Source organism: Papaver somniferum, chromosome 2 (genome assembly GCF_003573695.1).
Source record: "Papaver somniferum cultivar HN1 chromosome 2, ASM357369v1, whole genome shotgun sequence".
In the NCBI taxonomy this organism is placed as follows: Eukaryota; Viridiplantae; Streptophyta; class Magnoliopsida; order Ranunculales; family Papaveraceae; genus Papaver; species Papaver somniferum.
In genome coordinates, this window is record NC_039359.1 from 177,676,444 (window position 1) to 177,697,276 (window position 20,833).

Below are 20,833 nucleotides of genomic sequence, written 5' to 3' on the forward strand. Positions count from 1 at the left end.
CATACCAACGCTTGGTGGGTTCAACCGAGCAATGCTCTAACAGACATTACAAGTATTGCGAAGACTTGAAGATGTGAAGAAGCAAGGAGCTACAACGACAACAATCATCCTTCCACTTGAGGTTAATGATATTTGACTTGAACTGTTTCATTCCCTAACATATTTCAAGTCGTGCATATTGAAAACATAACTGCGAAGCATATTTGAACTCTAGATAGACATAGTATTAAGGAATACAATACGAGGTTTATTGCTTAACCATTAAACTTTGTAGATAATACATCGCTATAATCATTTGAATGCTATTATGATTATGTATAGGTATAAGGTGAGGATTTCATCCTAGGGAACAATGTTTTACATGTGTTCTAAGGAAGTAAGTTCATAAACTTGTTTGTAAATCGAAAAGAAAATCACCAGGCGTTATTGGTTTTGTTATTCATTGCATATCTTATGAACAACCAATATGTGTAATTGAGTATAACCGTTCATGACTTGTTTGTGTTCTTGGTAGAACTATTCACAAAGTCCTGACTTATGTATTGATATGACTTTTATTAGTAAAACCGATCTTAATTAATCACCTGAGATGGTATAATCGGGTTTGTGATTTTATGTCTAACCAAATATGGGAAATTGGAACCGATCCTAGTAAGAGGTGCAGTACGTCACAAAGGGGAACCGATCCTTGTATGAGGTGCAACAAGGTTTATAGCATAAAGGGGAACCGATCCTATGAACATGTGCAACACGTTTTTATGCAAAGGGGAACCGATCTTATGGACATGTTCAACACATATAAGTTAGATACCATATATATGTGGGGAACCGATTCTAGTACCTAGTCAACCGAATTTGAAAGCTAGTGTGATTATGTACAATACTCACGGGGAAGGTAGAACCGAAACTTGTTTTGGTAGATTCCTTAAACCCATGATTGTGATTGAATGTTATTTGATAAATCACATAGATCTTGAAAGTCAGAGGAACCAATTCTAAACTTGTTTAGAAGTGTGGCAAATCGGTTTCAAGATTGTAAGTGTGAAAGAGAATTTACAAAGTAAGGATGTCGACATAATTTGAACACGTGTTATGAATGTTTATTTCTTTAATTGTTCAAAGTTATTCCTTAATAGCTAAGGGAAGAGAATCCCAGGATCGAAACATAAATAAGTTAATAATCTTTTAATTAAGGTTATTAATTTCATTTTGTAGGGAAATAAGAATTAGTAATGTGCATCTACTAATTAGAGATTTTTCGAGAGATTTCGATCATTATTTTTGGACAGAGCATTTCCAGGAATTATGAAAACTGAATTTGTTCTTTAATGAATATCTTGAGAATTTTTTCGGTTTTCGAAATTTCTAGGTGTCCAAACTTCCTTGTATATAAATACTTGAAGTTTGCCTTTCTAGCAAACTAATCCTTCGTAACAATAAGCTTCCTCTTTGTTGTGTTATTACTGGTGTAGCCGCCTATTCGGAGAGGAGAGTAACCTAATTAGGTGAAATCTCTTACGACCGCTCAGTTTAAAGTCTTCTTTGGATTGAGAAGATCTAGCGTGTACTGTTGGTGGAAAACTAGATTATTGCGGTTTATCTTTTGTTTTCATTGATTTGATTGACTAACGGTGGTTGAACTTGCACCTAGTTCTTTTTTATGCTTGAGAATCTTCTCTTCTGATATAAGATTCACTCAAACTAGTTCAGAGTTTCGACAGGGATCTTTAGACTGTTGTTAGTTCTAAAGATGATCTTGTGATAATCCGTTGTTAACAGACTCCATTCTGTGCGTGATTGATCACAAGAGATTCAAGTGATTGTGTGCAGGTTATTATTGAAGGTCTAAGAAGATCTGAATACGAAGAAGATATTGAAGATTTCTGATTTATGAGTTCATAATCTTTGGTGTGCACAACACTTGTTTCGGTAAAATAGGATCCAATTAATAATCGGTTTATCCTTGTGATAGATTGGATTGATTAATCGAGTAGATCGGCATCAACACAATTCTTTGGATTAATAGTGTTGTTGGCTTAATCTTAAACGATTACTTAGGTAATTGAACATAAGATAGATCTAAGGACCTGACGAAGGAGTTTATGTTAAGATAAACTGAAGAACCTTTGTCCGACTCAAATCACTTGGTTGAAGAGAGTTGATACCAAACAGATTTGTTGTTCCTTTACTGTTTGGAATACGAACCAAAGGAATTGTTCCAAGTATGTGACTTATTTATAAGTTGGAGGCGTGGGAATACAGACTGAACTAGGTGAACTATAGGTTTAGTTGCTTGGTATCAACTATACAAAGTTAGGTGTAATTTTGTGTAGCAGCTTAATCTTGAGAGTATTCAATTCTGAACAAGGTCCCGAAGTTTTTCTGCATTTGCGGTTTCCTCGTTAAAAAAATCTTGTTGTGTCATTTACTTTATATTTCCGCATTATAATTGATTTATTATAATTAAAGTAAATTACACAAACGCTAAATTATATTTACTTGATAAATGAATCCTATTGTTTTTGGTTAAGTCCGAACCTTTTTATCAAGTAACATACTTCGTTGTTGTATTGTCTCGATATCGTATCCATAGACGATCACACGAAGTGTGAACCGATTAGTTGTATTGTCTCAACTCAGTCCACAGACAATCACTTTCGGATAAAGGACTTATAGGTAGGAAAAGTTTTATCTTGAGGTATATTTGGGTACCCAGTTGACGGCGTTGTATTCAAATATCATGCCGGCTAATAACTATATGGGAGTCAGGAAACACATACATTTTCAAAGCATTAGTTGGCAGGTTAGGAATTTCAAGAGCCAACGACTAATAAAAAAAACTACATTTAGTCGGCAAGGTTTTAAGGTTTAATACCCCTTGTAAATGGCACTTCCAGATATGAAAAGCCGGCATGATATTCAACATTAGAAGATAGCGACTACTCCTAGATATGAAAAGTCGGCAGGGTCGTGCATCAGAAACCTTGTCGGCTACGTAACTGTAGATTCACAAATTCGATTTTCCTAACCTAATTTGACATGCAAACATACAATTGAAGTACTGGTGTGAGTTTAAGTAGGCCCTTACTTTCTCAATCGCGTCATTTCTTCGGTTTCAGCAGTTTCAGTGATTTCTTCTTATTTTTCAACGGGTTTTCTTTTTGGTTTATTTTGAACAGATTTTCCAATACAAGGGTCTTCAGTACTAGGTCTTCTATAAGTTTTTTTAACACGCGACTTCATGTTTGAATATTAGTTGACGATGAAATTTTCGAATCGACGATTATGACGAATTAATCGACGAGTTTTTGATGGAGTTTTGGTGGGGGAAGCCGGTATGGTATAGAAAAATGGTAGAAGAGAAGAGTAAGAGGAGAAGATGAAATGAAAACGAATTGAAAAGATGATTAGGGTGATTTTAATTACAAATGGTAAGGGTAGTTTTGTAACTTTACCCACTGGGACACCCCCTTAGCCCTTAAAAAGAGTCCACTTAATATCGGGTATACCCCAATTAATCTGGATCTTACAGAAATCGATATCGGGGCAGGAGAACAAGGATAAAATTAACAAAGAAGATGAACAAAACTGTTTGGAAGACGAAGATAACTGTCTACTTTTTTGGATAAGTAAAAAATCGGTCGTTCACATTTGAGTTTTAACAATATTTACGAAAAGAATAAAAAATAGAGCAAACCTCAGCAATATTATGTATTCTGTCTAAGAGCAAGTCTTATGGTGGAATCCATCCGTCTTCCATCTTCCACGCCACCTCAGCACTTGGAAATGCGGATGGAAGCGCAAGTGTAATGGTGGAATAGTAGAAACGCTATTCTTAATGGAGCTAAAAAAACGCAACTAAGAATTGAGCTTTTTTTTCTGCCGCTAGATTTCAACAACTCATTTTAAATCTACGGATAAAAAAAAACTCCATTCTTAATTGCGTTTAACGCTATTCTTATTGGCGTTCAGATGGATTCCACGAAACCGTTGAACCTTGCTTGGATTTTCTGTGGAAGATCCCAACTTGGAAGCCACTTTCCACACTTGGAATAGTTTGGATTCTACCATAAGACTTGCTCTAAAGGTCCTAAAATAGTTTAACTTGTTGTAAAGGTTCAACCATGTGTGTATCAGGACCACCCGAGTGAGTTATATTGTTTTTTACCACTTCAACATCCCTGGTTGAGTTAGCAACAATAGTTAGGTTAGGTTAGGGTAGATTTTATTTTGAGTTTGGGTATTTTCCTAGATCAATTTCCTTCATCCTTCCCCCACTCACAGTAAAAATGGAAACCGTAGGTCGATAGAGAGTTTGTAAACTAAAAAGATTCCTCTCTACTATATATATATATTGATTGATAGATTTATGAATCTACATCTCTGCAGTACGGTTTGATCAATGAATTGATATAAAGAAAGATGTTTATTACATACACAAGAGAAGAGTTTATATAGCTCTTCCTCTCTCGACTCAATTCTATTAAAGACACTCACGTGTTGTTCACTCGTTTACAAATCTCTCAGCTCACATGATTGCACCACACATACACAGACTCTCTCAACTTATGCCAATACCCACCCTCAATCGCATGTCGGTTGAAAGACAACTCGCGATTGAATACAGACTCTCTCAACTTGTGCAGAAACAGGAAAACTATGTTGCTGCAGAAAAAGACTTCACTGGCATAAGTACAAACACAACAGCAGCAACAATGGTGAATAAGAAATGCAGACAGCCTAGTAGGAAGTGGTTGCAGTTGGAGGCAGTTCTTGAAGCAGTTCAGAACAGGACAAGTAGTTGTAGAAGCACAATGTACAAAAGGAAAAGTTGATGCAGGTTTAATATGCATGTGCAGTAAGCACAGGGAGAAGATTCTAGTAGATTTGAGAACAAAAATAAACCATGTAGTAGACGGAGGACCTGAACTCATACCTGAATGGAATTCATGTTGAGAAAATAAACCATTAAGAGCTGTAGTAAGCAACTATGTAGCTGTAGTCGACCACTAGCAAAACAGAAAAAGAAGCAAAGCCATGTCCACTATCATTAGCACCCCATCAGACAACTCGAACTCTTAAGGAGAACATTCCGGCACATTCCAGCACCAACCAAAAGCAACTGAAACTTCTTAGATATCAGAATGAAGAACCTTGGTGCAGAGTGGTAACAACAGTAACAACAAGCTCATTCCCAGTACCATTAGCAAACCAAAACAAAGAGGGAATAGCTTGAACTCGTTGTAAAAACCATAATGAGATATATAATATGCTGCAGTATATAGGCAATCACAATGACACTTGCCGAGTCGGAAAACTTGCAGTGTAATATAACCATGAGTTGTTGCAGTAGTAATTTTAGTAGACAGAAGTGAAATTGCAAACCAAGTCTGACTGCATTGGACTAGTTGTTCGCGTCAAATACGCAGTATAACAGCAACAAAAATCTGCAATAAAACTTGTAGGTATGCATTTCCAAGCACCTATATCAAAGTTGTAGACAAATAATAACTACTGGAGATGTAGTCGAAGTAGTTGATGCTGTAAAAGAATGGAAGTTGAAGTACCTGGAGCAGGAATTTAAGATGAAGAACTTGACTGCAGCTGAACGTTGTAGCTATAGAGATAGTAGAACTAGGAAGCACGGATTTAACACTTTGTAACAACCAGATTGTATAGTGCACAAGTTCTAGCAGCAGCTTACAAACTAAATAAATCTCTGTAGCAGCACCAGCAGCAGTTGTTAAAATAAGAATCTGAACCAAATTCGCACACGTATGCCAGAAATCTTCAGCAAAACTCGTATATCATGCATAAGAAAAGCAATTAACAAGAAGTCTTATCACATTTACCATCTCCACTATCTCAGCATTATTAGCACTTATGCAATCTTCCCTCTCAGCTTTACCTTGTCTCATTCAATTCACACAATAGCTAAAGCAACTTATTGAAAAAAAATTTCTAGGTTGTATTCCAACATGACTGGTCTTCAACTGTATTATTAACCTTTGATTATTCTCCGGAAGGCCATAACAGTTTTGATTATTCATTCACATACAAAATAAAAGTACAAAAGCACCATTGAAGTTGAACTTCAACTGAATTATTCAAGAAGCATAAAAGATAGAAGAAAAATAGGTCGCATACTGAACACATATGCAAACTGAATACTAGGGTGCATACCGAGTGTATACAAACTCAACAAAGAGAACTCTAATCTGCATACCAGTACCATCACCAAATTCAATCCCAGAGCATCATCCTCAGTTTCATCATTACGCACACAAACCAACTCACTCACATACCACTACTATGAGAACTGTACCAAAGTAACATCGAGAGGAGGAGCTGACCGAAGCAATATTAAGCACACAGTGGTGCAGCAAACAATCAACACACACACGTACCCAATATTCTACTGAATTTAAGAAGAATTGTTCTTGACTATCCAATGGAACAAAATTAAGCTTCTCCCTAGCTAACTGTTATAGCAGAAATAGGCATGCTCAGGCTGAATAGATTCGGGAATCAATACTAGTAGGATTTAATAAAAGAACTAGGACAAATTTAAATCTAATTATGATGAAAACAAAATTTGAATACAGTGAGGTAGAATCTTAAACATTGATTTGTTCTAAATTGGGTCACCGTTGTGGAGGCTGTATTATACGATGAATTTGTTATATCTAGAATTTATGTTCAAGAGTATCTCAAATAACCGCTTTGGTTTGAAACTTTGAAAGATTTATTCCTTCTTCGAGATGATATAAATGGCTTGGTCCACATTCGAAGAAGAAACTTTGGAAATTTTATGTTGTTAATTATAAGTATATAGCTAACCTGGTTGATAATATGCTTCTGAGACCTGAAAACAACTCCAAGTCTATTAAAATGATTCATATTTTTTCACTGTAATTTCTTTCTTTTTCCTGAAACCAATGACCACCATGCATTCATACTAGTTATCTATCTTCTTACTTTACAGTAGTACAACAGTGAGAGATTATGGGCACATGCGATTTATCCTCTTCTCGTTGTGTAGAAGAGTAAGAACTTGTCTTATTTATAGCAATCAGTTACATAGTAATACACGAAAGAAAAACTAAATACAGAAACTGTTCAATGTATAGAAGTGTTCTAAATAAAGAAGATACTTAATGTGTACACCAAGTTACTGAATTTTTGTCACACGTTTCCTTCCAAGTTCCAACACTCCCCCTCAAGTTAGAGCCGTATCAGAGATGTCGCGTACGCCCAACTTGCTGATTATACGATGATGATGTTCTCCCACCAAGCCTTGTTGAAGACGTCCGCTGATTGATCATGAGATCTTACATAAGTTGGATATATTAATCCTGACATGATTCGTTCATGCACAAAGTGACAATCTATTTCAATGTTTTTTGTTCGTTCGTGAAAGATTGGATTATTTGCAATGTGAATTGCAGCTTGATTATCACAGTGTACTATCACTGGTTCATAAACCTTGATTCGGAAATCTTGCATGAGATAAGTGAGCCATTGAATCTCACTGGCGAGATTAGCTCAAGCTCGATATTCAGCCTCCGCGGACGATTGAGCTACAATAACTTGTTTCTTACTTTTCGAAGATATAGGGTTGTTTCCCGTCATGGTAATATACCCTGTGGTTGATCGACGAGTTTTTGGGCAACCAACCCAATCAGAATCTGTACACCCAGTTAAGATTAAGTTAATATATGATGACAAAAGAATTCCTTTACCAATAGAACCCTTTAGATATCATAAAACACGATTTGCAGCATCCATGTGCGTAGTTGTGGGCTTCTGCATAAATTGACAAAGGAAATTTACTGCATATACTATGTCAGGTCTAGTGACCGTTAAGTATAGCAGTCGTCCAATTAGACGAAGGATCATCCAGAAGCTTACCATCTGTTGGCATTAGTTTTGTATTTTGCTCCATAATAAATGATAATGGGCGTGATCCTGTCATAAATGCATCTTGGAGGATATCCAAAGTATATTTTCTTTGACATAAAAATATGCCTTTCGGCGACTGAGAAACCTCAATTCCCAAAAAAATATTGTAACTTACATAAGTCTTTGATTGAGAATTTCTTTTCAAGAACTCATTTGAAGTGTTGAACCAACTTAGGATCATTTCATGTCATAATAATATGATCTACATATACTAAAATATATATAGAGATGGAACCTTTATGATAGTGAAATAGAGAATAATCTGCTAAAGATTGTTTAAAACCTTCAGAAATGAGAGTGATCGAAAACTTTGCAAACCACTGACGAGAAGCTTGTTTAAGTTCGTAAATAGATTTATTTAAACGACACATAAGATTCTCCCCCTGTCGTTTAAAACCGGGAGTTAACTCCGTAAAAATTTCTTCATTTAAATTGCCTTGAAGAAAGGCATTATTCACATCAAATTGGTGAAGAGACCAACCTTTGATGGAGGCAATAGATAATAACATAGGAACAGTTAAAAGTTTTGCAATTTGTACAAAAGTATCGTGGTAATCGACTCCTTCAAGTTGAGTGTAACCTTTTGCAACCAAGCGATCTTTATAACGCTCAATGGTACCGTCAGATCTATATTTAATACGGTACACCCATTTACACCCGATAACAGATTTATTATGGAGACGACGCACCTCAGTCCACGTATCATTCGCTTTCAAGGCAGTAACTTCTACGACCATGGAATTTTTCCATTCCAGAGATTGCATAGCTTCTTGAAAGGTGCGGGGTTCATTTTGGTAATAATATTTGAAAAAAAAGCTTTATGATCATGAGAGAATTGCTCAAATTTTAAATAATGAGCCAAAGGATATAAAAGTTCTGTACGTGAGGGAGTAAAAATTTGATTACACTCATAATCCTTTAAGTATGAAGGAGGATTATGTACTCGTTGTGGTCTGTCCATTGTATGCGGATTGGTATCGACCTCATGCCAAGATGCAGATGGAATGGACTGTGTACTTTCTGACGACACAGTATTTGACATATCTAAACGAGTAACGATACAGTGACCGACGTTTCTCTACCGAGAAATCTCACACAGCCCCTGGGGCCCACAGAGACGGCAGGAGGGCTGGGTTTGGGCCCCAAAAGACTTTGTCTCAGTGGGGATTTGATGTCCGGTAGCTTTATCATTTTCCGATTTAAACCAAGATGATTTTCCAAGTCTTGGTCAGAAATATGGATATTTTAATTGGTAAAGCTCTCTAAGTCTTGTTCAGAACTTTCTGACATGGTATTGTCATTTGTCATTATTGGAATAATGATCTTCCAATAAGTTAGTAGGTGGATTGCTATCAGTTGGTAGATGGGATGTGGGTTGATTCACCACAATATTTTCAAATTGTTTTTGACGTATATTGGTTTGTGTAGGTTGATGCACTATCACAATTTGCTCATTTTGAGCATCATTATTTTCGTTGTGTGTACTGTATTTATTGAGGTTAACAAATGGAAATGTTGATAATTGAAACATATGAAATACAACGTCCCCAGACACATATATTGTTTTTGAATCAATATCATATATGCGATATCCCTTTTGATCATATCCAATAAAAATACCGGCACGAGCTCTAGCGTCGAACTTATGCTTAATGTTTGTGTTCTTAGTGAAACATAAACAACCAAAAACATGTAGAGATTAAAATTCGGAGGGCACATAAGTAAAATTTCATGAGGTGATTTATATCCCAATAATAAGGTAGGTAAACTATTTATCAAGAAGGTGGCGGTCAGCACAAATCACCCCAAAATTTAAGTGGTAAATTTAAATGGAATCGCAAAGCACGAGCAACATTAAGAAGGTGAGGATACTTGCGTTCTACTACTCCATTTTGTTAAGGTGTAGCTACACAACTTCGTTGATGAATAATTCCAAATTTAAGAAATAAATCTTGCGTAGATTTGGACAGAAATTCAGTTCCATTGTCGAAACGTATCTTTTGAATTTGTGGTAAGAAAATATCTCCAGATCCATAAGAGAGTGTATTAACAGAATGATTAAATTGAGTGCAAACATAGACAAGGAAATATTGCAAAAATTTAAATGTTTCAGACTTAACCTTCATTAAAAATATCCAAGTGCAACGTGAATTATCGTCAACAATAGAAAGAAAATAACGATACCTTGTAATACTTGGTTCACTAATGGATTAATTCAAAATTCCTAGAACTAGAACTACTATTGGAAGGAAACTTCAATCTAGATTGTTTGGCCTGTGGACATATACCACAGTTACCTATATGCGAATGAATAAAAGAAAATTGCTTAGATAAAAACTCTAATAGGTGAGGACGGATGTCCTAACCGCCAATGCCAAAGATGAAAATTTTGCGGAAGCGAAACAGAAAGAGCGCTAGTTGAATGCAGATAATAGAGACCATTATGATAATCACCCTGACCAATCAGCTTCTTCGTTTGTAGGTCCTGAAAGTAGCAGTGGTTAGAGGTAAAAGTAACAGAATAACGACGTTTAGAACGAACGAATCGCCCTACATATAATAGGTTAAATTTTCATGTAGGAACGAGCAGAACATTGGTGAATTTTAGAGTGGGAGAAAAATTGACAGTCCCAACATGGAGAGCCTTTATGCGACTTCCATTTGGAAGTTGAATAGATGTATACGGTGGTGCTTTAGTATAAGAAGAAAAACATCCCAGTGAACGACAAATATGGTTAGATGCACTCGTATCTATAATCCAAAGAATATTAGGTAAAGACGATATACCTGCTAAATTGGAAGTTGGTGGAGTAGGTCCTGATTAAAGTAATGCCATGAGTTGATTATACTGTTCAGCAGTTAATTGGGGTGCAACACTGGAAGAAGAGCTAGCCAGATAGCCATTTAAAGAAGTTGAAAAAGAATTCGCCACAAACCCATTTGATTCATCCCTTTGCTTCTTTGGATAACCAACAATCTGGTAGCATCGATCCTTAGTATGACCTATCTTTCCACAATGTTCACAAGAAGGGCGTGGCTTCTTAATGTTTGGTCCGTTGTAGTTGTTGCGTGGTGGAGGTCGAGACTCAAATCAGTTGAAAGTGCAGCGCTATCGACTTGCGGTACAGCTGCATTGTTGATATATTGTTGTTGTTGTTCTTGACGAACAAGGGAATAAATCTTTGCAAGTGTTGGAAAAGGAGACATGAGAAGTATATTACTCCGAACCGCAGCAAATCGATCATGAAGGACTTATAAAAACTCCATAGTTTATCTATGTTTAATTGATCAAGAACTTGTTTTCCATTACCGCAAATTATTATTAACTCCCTGAATCTTATTAACAAATATTGTTGTTCCGTTTCAGAAAGATAGTGAGAACTGTTTTTTCTCCTTCCTTTTCTCCGGCAACGTTTAACTCCCTGAATCTTAAGTTCATGGAGGCTGCAATGCTGGCCGTAACTCTTACCTGGATTTCAAGATCGGGTTAGGGGTGATAATCTTCTCCAAGTGGTTTTCTTTTGCATCCTAACTCTGTTTTGTTCTTGGTTGTAAGCACCTTCTTTGCTCTCTTAATGCTGTTGTAATGGTTCGTAGGATCACTGCCATTCAAAGCAAATCTTTCGAATTTATTACTTATGAGAAGGACAATCCACCAACCACCAAAATTATTGAAAGATCTAATGGTTTTACTAACTCAATCATTGTATCTATCTCCGGTTTGGATTGGCTTATTCAAGTTCTTAAGGAAGCTAGAGATGACAACCTGAAAACTACTCACTGGAGGGAGAATTTCGGGAGGGGATCAATTTTGGTTATCTACCATCGCAACCATCAAGGAAGATATTTGGGCGTGGACTGGTTCACCGGAAATAGAAATGAGAAACCACATCATATTATCATCCCAGAAGGAAGAAACGGCAGAGGATGGTACGATTTTCAGGCCTCTTTGGAATTGAATCGTAGTACTTCAGATAACAGGGGACGGTTTTTTGGATATAAATTCTCCTCCCTTTATGAGTCCGAAGTGAGAAGGGAGGCCTGGCCTAAGATCAATAACCTTATCAGAAACGGCTAGATAATGCAAGCCATGATCGACGACAAGATAAATTTAATAACCTTCCATTCACTCCACTATCATCTCTTAGGGGGGCTAATATCACATATAAGAACAGATAAAGGGATTTGGGTAGATGGAAGGATGCAATTGTATGTACGGTCGCTCCCAATCCAGCTGATTGGAAGATGGTGGAGGATAGACTGTCAGCGATTTTCCATTTGGAGAATGGTCTTGTAATCAGACCATTTTCTAACAACAAGGGCATTTTATGGGTTAGAGAACTTGTTCTTCGAAAGATGATGCTTGAACAACAACATGTCCCCTTCCTTGGAGGAACAATCCATCTTCAAATCTGGTGGCCATCGGCTAACAAGCTCAATCTCCAAACTCAAGGCCGAAAGTTTTGGATGACGATGGAAGGTTTACCTTTTCACTTGTGGTCACTTGAAACAACAGAAGCTATAATGGAACCTTGGGGTAAGATCATGGAGGTCTCCGAACAATCGGAGAATTTCACAGACTTATCTTGTTATAAAGTGCTAGTTGAGTGCTCCTAAAATAATCCACAAGTTCCTAGAATGGTTGAAGTTACAGAGGAAGGTATAGTGTACAAGATTGGCATCAAAGTCATTTTCTTCAAGGAGGTGGAGCATAATGATAAGAATTCTAAGCTAGAATTTCAAAGGAGAGGTGAACAGAGAGGTGATCGGAGAGATAGACGGAGACCCTCAACATATCTCGTGTCCGTGATCATGGTAAGGACAAGAACATGGATAGGGGTCAGATGACAAAGACGTCTCAGCAACACCTTCAAGTTCAGTCCTCCATCCAAGTCAAACATCACATGGGGAAGTACGGTGGTGAAGACTTTTCAACCGTTACAAAAGCGAAAAAGATAAAGAAGAAAAATAAAAAGAAGTACAACAACATACAGAAAGAAAATATAGTTTCTTCCGAGTCGTCTCAACCTCACGCACTCGCTGGGCCTATGCGGAGAGATAAAGGTAGGGTATTACCAACTTCATGGCCCACTGGGAATATCATCACCCAAAATAAACAACAAACCGAAGAGTGGAGACCCAAACTTCTAGTGGCTACCACAAGTTCAGACACGTCTCAAATCTTGCCTCAACCAATGGTCGGTGCTGTGGTTGAAAAACAACAAAACTCCATCGTTCAAGTCAACACTACTGGCCAAGGGTTACAAGAACAAAGAAGGGTGGTTTTCAACGAAGGTTTTAGGTCTTTCCTCTCTCAATCGAATCTATCAACAGATCCTAGCCAATATTGTCGTACTGAATCTATTCTATACCCTTTTGAGAAACAAAGAGGACTGATAAGTCATGAGGGTCAAACATCCGAAGAATCACAGGTAATTGTTTATAATGATTTGAATTCTCCTCTCTCAATCACTCCGTTAGATAGAATTGAACCTCAATCACCAACACACAACAACAATTCCTTCTTGTCTGCTTATGACAATCAGGACCAACAAACTGTTGATTCTATCCCAGTGGGTGAAGGAAGTTCAATTTTAGAAATGGGTAATTTTGATTTGGATGCAGAATCCAAGAAAGTGAGGGAACAATTGCTTTTTTCCTTCTCCACAATGTATGTTCTTTTTGGGCAACCTATCAAGGATAAAGAAAAAGAAATTGATTCAATTATCCTACACCATTTAACCAACCAGAGGAGAAATTTAGAAGCCAGAGTTAAGAAGAGCAAAGAAAAATTAGTGCTTAATGAGGGTATTAACGATGAGAGCCTAGAGGATGCTCGAATTCTTATGCTACAGAATGGTGGGGATGTTTTTATAGAGGATATTACAGGCTTAGAGGAAGGGAATTCAAGTGAGGAAGAGGTCTGCAAGAAATAAATCACACCTACCTCATCTCCTAGGACCCCTATTGACAAGCTTATTAGGGACAAGCATAGGTTAGCAGTTAATCTAGTTAACTCGGAACCAACTTGAACCAAGGAAGGGAGAAGAATTTCAGCTGGGGGAAAGAAGGGTTACCCATGAATGCTCAAATCCTATCATGGAACGTACAGGGCATTCGTGACCCGACCAAACAAGCGGTCATTAGTGATGTTTTGAACAGGTGGAATGTCAACATGGTGATTCTTCAAGAAACAAAAATTCCTGTTATTAACAGTACTATAAGCAGAAATCTATGGAATCGAGCAGGGGTGGAATTAGCCTATCAACCATCCATTGGAGCTAGTGGAGGTTTATGCATCATGTGGAGGGGTGAGGAATTTGAACTTCTGGATAGGCATGACGACGTCTACTCCTTAGCTTTCTTGTTAAAATCGAGAAGAACTGGTCAGATTTGGTACTCTGTGGGGGTATATGCACCGAATAATAGGAAGGACAGACAAATCTTGTGGAGGGAACTTGGTGATATCGTGGGGCTTTGGGACTTTCCTGGATGCATAGGAGGGGATTTCAACACCATCTTGTTTACAGAAGAGAAGAATATGGATTGCACCATCAATAGAGGTATGAGAAATTTCACTAAGTTTATCATGGATTGGAATTTGATTGATCTCCCATTGTGTGGTGCTGTATACACTTGGAAAAATGGACAGGTCTACCCTATTTTCTGTCGACTTGATAGGTTTTTAATTAATAGTCGTTGGGAGGAGTTATTTCCAGATACAATTCAATCGGCTAAACCCAGGCCGGTATTTGATCACACTCCAATACTTCTGAGCATACAAGAGCTAAGGTTCGGACCCTCCTTCTACAAGTTCGAACATATTTGGCTTGAGGACCCATCTCTCAAGGACATGATTACTGGTTGGTGGAATGAATTCTAGGTAAAGGGGAACCCTGGATATGTCCTTTGGAAGAAGCTTCAGTGGCTCAAGCAGAAACTGAAGACTTGGAATTGGGAGACTTTTGGTAGTACTAATGCTAAAATGGGAGGACTGCTCGAGGAGATCAAAGAGATAAACTTCAAAGAGGAAAGGAACTGTGCAACTATGGAAGAATCTAAAAAGAAGGTTGATCTCAAGCTTGAATATAAGAGATGGGCAAGACTTGAAGAAATTAGACTTAGACAGAAAAACAAGGACAAATGGGTGGAAGAAGGCGACAACAACACTAAATACTTTCACAAAATAGTTAACCATAGGAGAAAGTCGAATTACATTAGTTGTTAGAAGGTCTGCTGGGAGATACAAGAGGATCCAAAGATTATACATGATCATATTGATGATTTTTATAAGGACTTGTACTGTGAGTCTTTCGAAGATAGACCAAAATTACTGAATATTGATTTTTCATGTATTTCGGAAGAAGAAAGGGTGGGGCTTGAAAGACCAATAACGGAGGAAGAAGTAAGGTCTACTATTAAGTCTATGGAGGCGAACAGGACCCCCGGTCCTGACGGATATACTGTCGAGTTTTTCAAGGCTTACTGGGATGTGGTCGGACCTGACTTCATGGCCGTGGTCAAGCATTTCGAAATGACGGGATCCTTAGATTGGAGAATCAACAACACTTTGGTTGCTCTAATACCGAAAAAGGATTGCGTTGAAGAAGTGAAAGATTTTAGACCGATCAGCTTGATTAACACGTCATATAAGATTATTGCTAAAACTCTTTCTTCTAGGTTGAAACAGGTGCTTCCCCAACTGATTTCTTCTTCGCATAGTGCTTTCATACAAGGGGGACAGATTACTGATAGTATCCTTATGGCTAACGAATGTATTGATTCCAATAGACGTTTCAAGGATCCCGGTTGGATCTTTAAACTAGATGTTGAGAAGGCTTATGACAAAGTCAATTGGGGTTTTCTAACATGGGTGTTGCGTAAAATGGGGTTTGGCTTCATGTGGAGAAAGTGGATCTTATCGTGCATTTCACATGCTCATTTCGTGGTCTTGGTTAATGGGAGCGCCGGGGAAAAATTCAAGAGTACTAGAGGGTTACGACAAGTCAATCCTTTATCTCCTTTTCTTTTCACTATAGTAATGGAGGGCTTCTACAGGATGCTTTCTAAAGCGGAAACAAGTGGTGCAATTAAAGGGTTGATAGTTACCAAGGAAGTTTCTACAGTTTCACATTTTCTTTTTGCAGACGACACAATATTGTTCTCCGCTGACAAAGAAGAATACATCCACAATATTAAAGGCTTACTGATGTGTTTTGATATGTCTACTGGCCTAAGAATTAATATGTCTAAAAGTAAATCTATTGGTGTGGGGGATTTTCAGCATAGTCATACTGTGCAATCGTCTTTGGGGTTCACTTATGAAGAGATTCCTTTCAAGTACTTAGGAATGTCAGCTGGGGCTAACTATAGGTGCAAGAAGATTTGGGATCCGGTGTTGGAATCGATCGACAAGAGATTGGCTGGGTGGAGAAAGATTTATCTGTCTTATGGAGGAAGAGTTGTATTAATTAAGAGTGTCTTGTGTTCTTTGGATATCTATCTTATGTCTGCATTCTCTATTCCTCCGGATGTATCTAAGAAGATAGAGAAAAAAATGCGGGTTTTCTTATGGGGGACTAAAGATGGGAAAAACAAGACATCCTTGGTTGCATGGAAGACTATCTGCAAGGATAGAGAACATGGAGGACTGGGAATTAAGAGCATTAGGGAGATGAACGACTCTCTCCTATGTAAATGGTTATGGCGCTTTTCTACCGAAACCAATGACGTGGAGGAAAATTCTTGGTGATAAGCATGGGGTGCAAGACAATGAATGGGACGCAAAGCCGGTAAAACAAACATATGGCACCAGTTTGTGGAGGGGTATTACTAATAGATTGGATATATTTTCGCAAGGAATTGCGTATACAGTTGCAAGTGGAACTAGAGTCAAATTCTGGTTGGATGTTTGGAATGGGGATACACCTTTTTATTTGAAATTCCCAGAGCTATATGAAATTTCTAGGAAGAAACAGGGATGTGTAGTTGAATTCTATAAAGACGGTGCTTGGGACATTGATCCAAGGATAAGGCTCACCGATTCAAAAATACAAGAAACTACTATTCTCTGTCAACAACTAACTGGTGTTACTCTTAATACAGAACAAGACTCTAGAAGATGTAAACGGGAAAATGACGGAATATTTACTGTTCGCTCTTGTTATAATGCCATTACAAGTCTAAACAACAGTCCCACTTTCCCCAGCAACAAGATTTGGGTTCCTCTAATCCCGACAAATGTATCCTTTTTCGTGTGGTTATTACATCATAATTCGCTTTTGACTCTATATAACCTTACACATAGAAGAATTAGAGACGGTTTAGAGAACAAGTGCGTCATGTGCAAAGAAGAAATAGAGTCGATCAATCACCTTTTCTTGTACTGCAACTATACACATAAAATATGGATGGCTTTTATGTTGGACTATGGGAGAGATTGGGTTATGTGCAAGGATATAAAACATATGTTCCTAGGACAACACATACAAGGGATGACTGAAAGGGGTCGTATACTTTGGAAGCTTCTTCCTTTTGCTGTGTGTTGGGTCATTTGAAAAGAAAGAAACAAGAGGATTTTCGAACGACGAGAAAAGTTGGAAAAAAAGATCGTTGAGGGAGTCAAAGCAACTCTATTATATTGGACTGGTCCAAATGCAGAATTCAGAGGTTTGCATTATCAAGACCTTCTTAGAAGATGGGGGAATGTAGTAAATAGGCATTAAGCCTTTCTCTAGGGATAACAAGTGGGGTTGCTGTAGTTCTGTTTTATGCTCATCTTTGCATAAGAACAACTATTTTTTTAATTTTTAACTCTGCCTCGATATGTGAGTTGAAGTTTCTTGCTGTAATCTTCTCTTTATATATATATATATATATATATATATTCTTTGTTGTATTGACCAAAAAAAAAAGGTTCAACTGATGTAAGAGCACCACCGACTTCATCCCATAAGCTTTTAAGCTTGGTGTAGTAAGAAGTGATACTGAAATCCTCTTGTTTTAGAGTAGAGATGTGACGTTTTAGATCAAACATTCTAGGAATATTTGTTTCAGAAAATCGATCTTCGAGATCGACCCAAATATCCCTAGCATTTTCTATCCAACCGATGCTGCGTTTTATTTCAGCTTCACAAGAATTAGCAATCCAAATACAAACCAAATTATTTGCACGAATCCAAGAAGGGATTTTATCATCCTCGGCTCCTGGTTTAACGATTGTACCATCAACAAAACCATATTTGTTCTTGGCTCACAAAGCCATAGAAATGCCTCTTGACCAAGTAGGATAATTATCACCTGTCAATATAGGGGAATAAAGCACAATTGACGGATTGTCCAACGCTGGTACATCAAAAGGATCTAAGCTTGAGCGATTTTCATCAAGCTTAACTCCTCCTAAGTTTGAAGACTTTGATGGCAATGGTAGTGGTGTTCCAACCATGTTGATAAAACTAGAACTTGACTGGGAATAAAAATATGAATAATGAATTAAAAGAAAAACTTAAGATCGTATCTGCTCTGCTATACCATGAGAAATTATGGGCACTGGCGATTTATCCTCTTCTCGTTGTGTAGAAGAGTAAGAACTGGTTCTTATTTATTGTGATCAGTTACATTGTAATACACGAAAGAAAAACTAAATACAGAAACTGTTCTATATACAGAAGTGTTCTAAATAAAGAAGATACTTGATGTGTACACCAAGTTACTGACTTTTTGTCACACGTTTCCTTCCAAGTTCCAACAAACAGAATGAGTATGTTAAATCTCACCTGTTGATGAATTGGATAGCTTCATGTATCGAACTGTAAGTCTTCCCTTTTAACTCTTTTTACTCATATTTAGTGAGTTTTGCTTTGTAACTGTGGCTGGACTTAATTTAATCATTTTTTTTAGTAGTGTTTAAGCATGTCATCTTCCTATGGACTAAGTTAGGCTCTATTTGTGAATGAAGATATCCATGTATTGTTAGCCAAATGTTGTAACAGATATCCGGTACGTTGTATAACAAAATGGATTCCTTCATATTTTACTGCTAAGAATCCATATTGATGCAAAGCTTCGTTTTTTCCACTACTTACCAAAGAGAAAATTTATGCTATGATTTGCCGCCGATGCCCCTTTCTACAAACATTAAATTCACCCTTGGTCCTAATGCAGGTTACGTGGCCATAAACAGATCTTTTTCACTGTTGGCTTGGGTTTTCTCATGCTTTCGTTGGGAGTGACATTGAAATCTGATGATTTCAGGGGGTGTTCGAGGAACCAGCAGAAAGTAGGTATTCAAATCTCATTTTCCGTAAGATACATACTCCCTCTGTTTCTGGAAAAGTGTTACTTTCATTTTTTCAATTTGTCCTATTTTTAGATTAAAATGAAAAAAATGAAAGTATCTCTTTTCCAAAAATGGAGGTGGTATTATTCTGAAGTTTGCCGGTAGATGTAAAATTTGTTCCTCAGTACATGATCAAGCCCTTGCCAGACTTCTTTATTGCAATGGTATAGGTTTTTTTTTTTGCCTTGTCTTAGAATTTTGTATTTCTTTGGTTTCATGTTTGCTACATATTTTTACCAGTATTGATAAGTTGATTGTTCCACATAGAGTAATTATCATTAATTTGGATTAATAGGTTGCAGTACTTAATTAACAATCATTTTTCATTGCTTACATAGACAGTGTCTACTTAGTAGGGATGTACATAAGAAGATCAAATTTCATAGTCTTTATCTTGGACTTCATATCATATTGATAATTATGCCTTATGACGGTAACATTCCTTTAAGAACAATAAACATTGAAGACCTTACCGAGTGTCATTGGACAGTGTTGTAACATTGTCTTGAAGAGTGTTATTTGGGAGATAGGATAACAATGAAGACCTTACCGAGTTGGATGAACTTCAATTTAAGAACATAAGCTACAACAGACATAAAAATTTCCCTTCTAGACAAAGGTATATGAGTCTCAACTAAGGTATATGGCACAAAAAAATAAACATGTAATGTTTATAACACTGTCCCATAAAAGAAATTGGGTAGCCTCCTACAAATATCGCATAAAATAAATTGGGTAGATTAGTCTATTGGCGTAAAAATTTATTTTGATTTTGTTCTCGCAGGTGAACTGTGCTCATTAGCAATTTATGGAGCTTCGTCAAAAACAATTCATGCATGAAACCTGTTTAAAATTGTTAAGAGAAAATATCATCTACGAACCGTTTCCAAACTAGGACTTGCTACAACATGGTTCACTCTGTATGCAGTGAGTTTTTTAGTATCTTTTGCGTAAACAGTTGTATAGTTGTGTTGTTGGATAAATAAAAAAGTGTTACACATTATGTTCATCCCGTTAGAATGTCTTTTTATAATCCCGTTGTTGATGGTGGTTTTTAGCTTAGGGTTAAAATTGTAAAACCTTGCATCTGATGTGACGTCATTCTGTAAGGAAACGGAGCCATGAGTGTCAACCTCTCCACTGACATATTTATTGAGCCATTTAATATATTTACATGAAATTTATCCAGACTGGCGCATGTAGCAACCATCCCAGATGTTCTGCAAATTTCGCCGCCTTGCCTATATTCGCTTAATATAAGTTTCTTTGAATGCTTTCTATGTTATATTCCCGGCTGAACCCTTAATGTTGATATGGCATGACAATTTGTGTTCACTCGCAGCAGAGTAGCACGAAGTTCCAAATATCAAGGATAAGGTTATTGCATAAGGTATTCAATCATAAAGCATGCTGCTCTCTAGCAATGAACTTAAAGAACTTTGTGTCAACACATAGGATTCAATCAATTACTTTTGCGCCTTGCGCAATACACTAGACCTTTCTTGTCGAAAGTAAGCCTCGGAAAACTAGGAA

At 37.2% G+C, this 20,833-nt stretch overlaps 1 protein-coding gene and 1 long non-coding RNA gene across 3 annotated transcripts; one reads left to right on the forward strand and one right to left on the reverse strand.

Moving 5' to 3' along the window:
• Nucleotides 1–4,389: 4,389 nt before the first annotated feature.
• On the reverse strand, nucleotides 4,390–6,929 carry LOC113349869. 2 transcript variants are annotated; one of them, XR_003360442.1, is made up of 2 exons: nucleotides 5,568–6,929; nucleotides 4,390–5,447 (listed from the first exon to the last, which is right to left on the reverse strand). It is a non-coding gene; the product is annotated as an uncharacterized LOC113349869 (long non-coding RNA). The 2 variants fall into 2 exon arrangements; XR_003360441.1 differs by having other exon boundaries at nucleotides 4,390–5,483.
• Nucleotides 6,930–10,755: 3,826 nt separating this feature from the next.
• On the forward strand, nucleotides 10,756–19,235 carry LOC113349870. Its single transcript, XM_026593906.1, has 2 exons — nucleotides 10,756–13,394; nucleotides 19,126–19,235. Exons 1-2 carry the CDS (start codon nucleotides 12,792–12,794, stop codon nucleotides 19,138–19,140), a joined length of 618 nt encoding a protein of 205 aa, XP_026449691.1. The 5' UTR covers nucleotides 10,756–12,791; the 3' UTR covers nucleotides 19,141–19,235.
• Nucleotides 19,236–20,833: the final 1,598 nt, after the last annotated feature.

Coding starts and splice junctions, on each gene's coding strand:
- LOC113349870 (XM_026593906.1), top strand. CDS start 12,792: ATGGATAGGGGTCAGATGACAAAGACGTCTCAGCAACACCTTCAAGTT.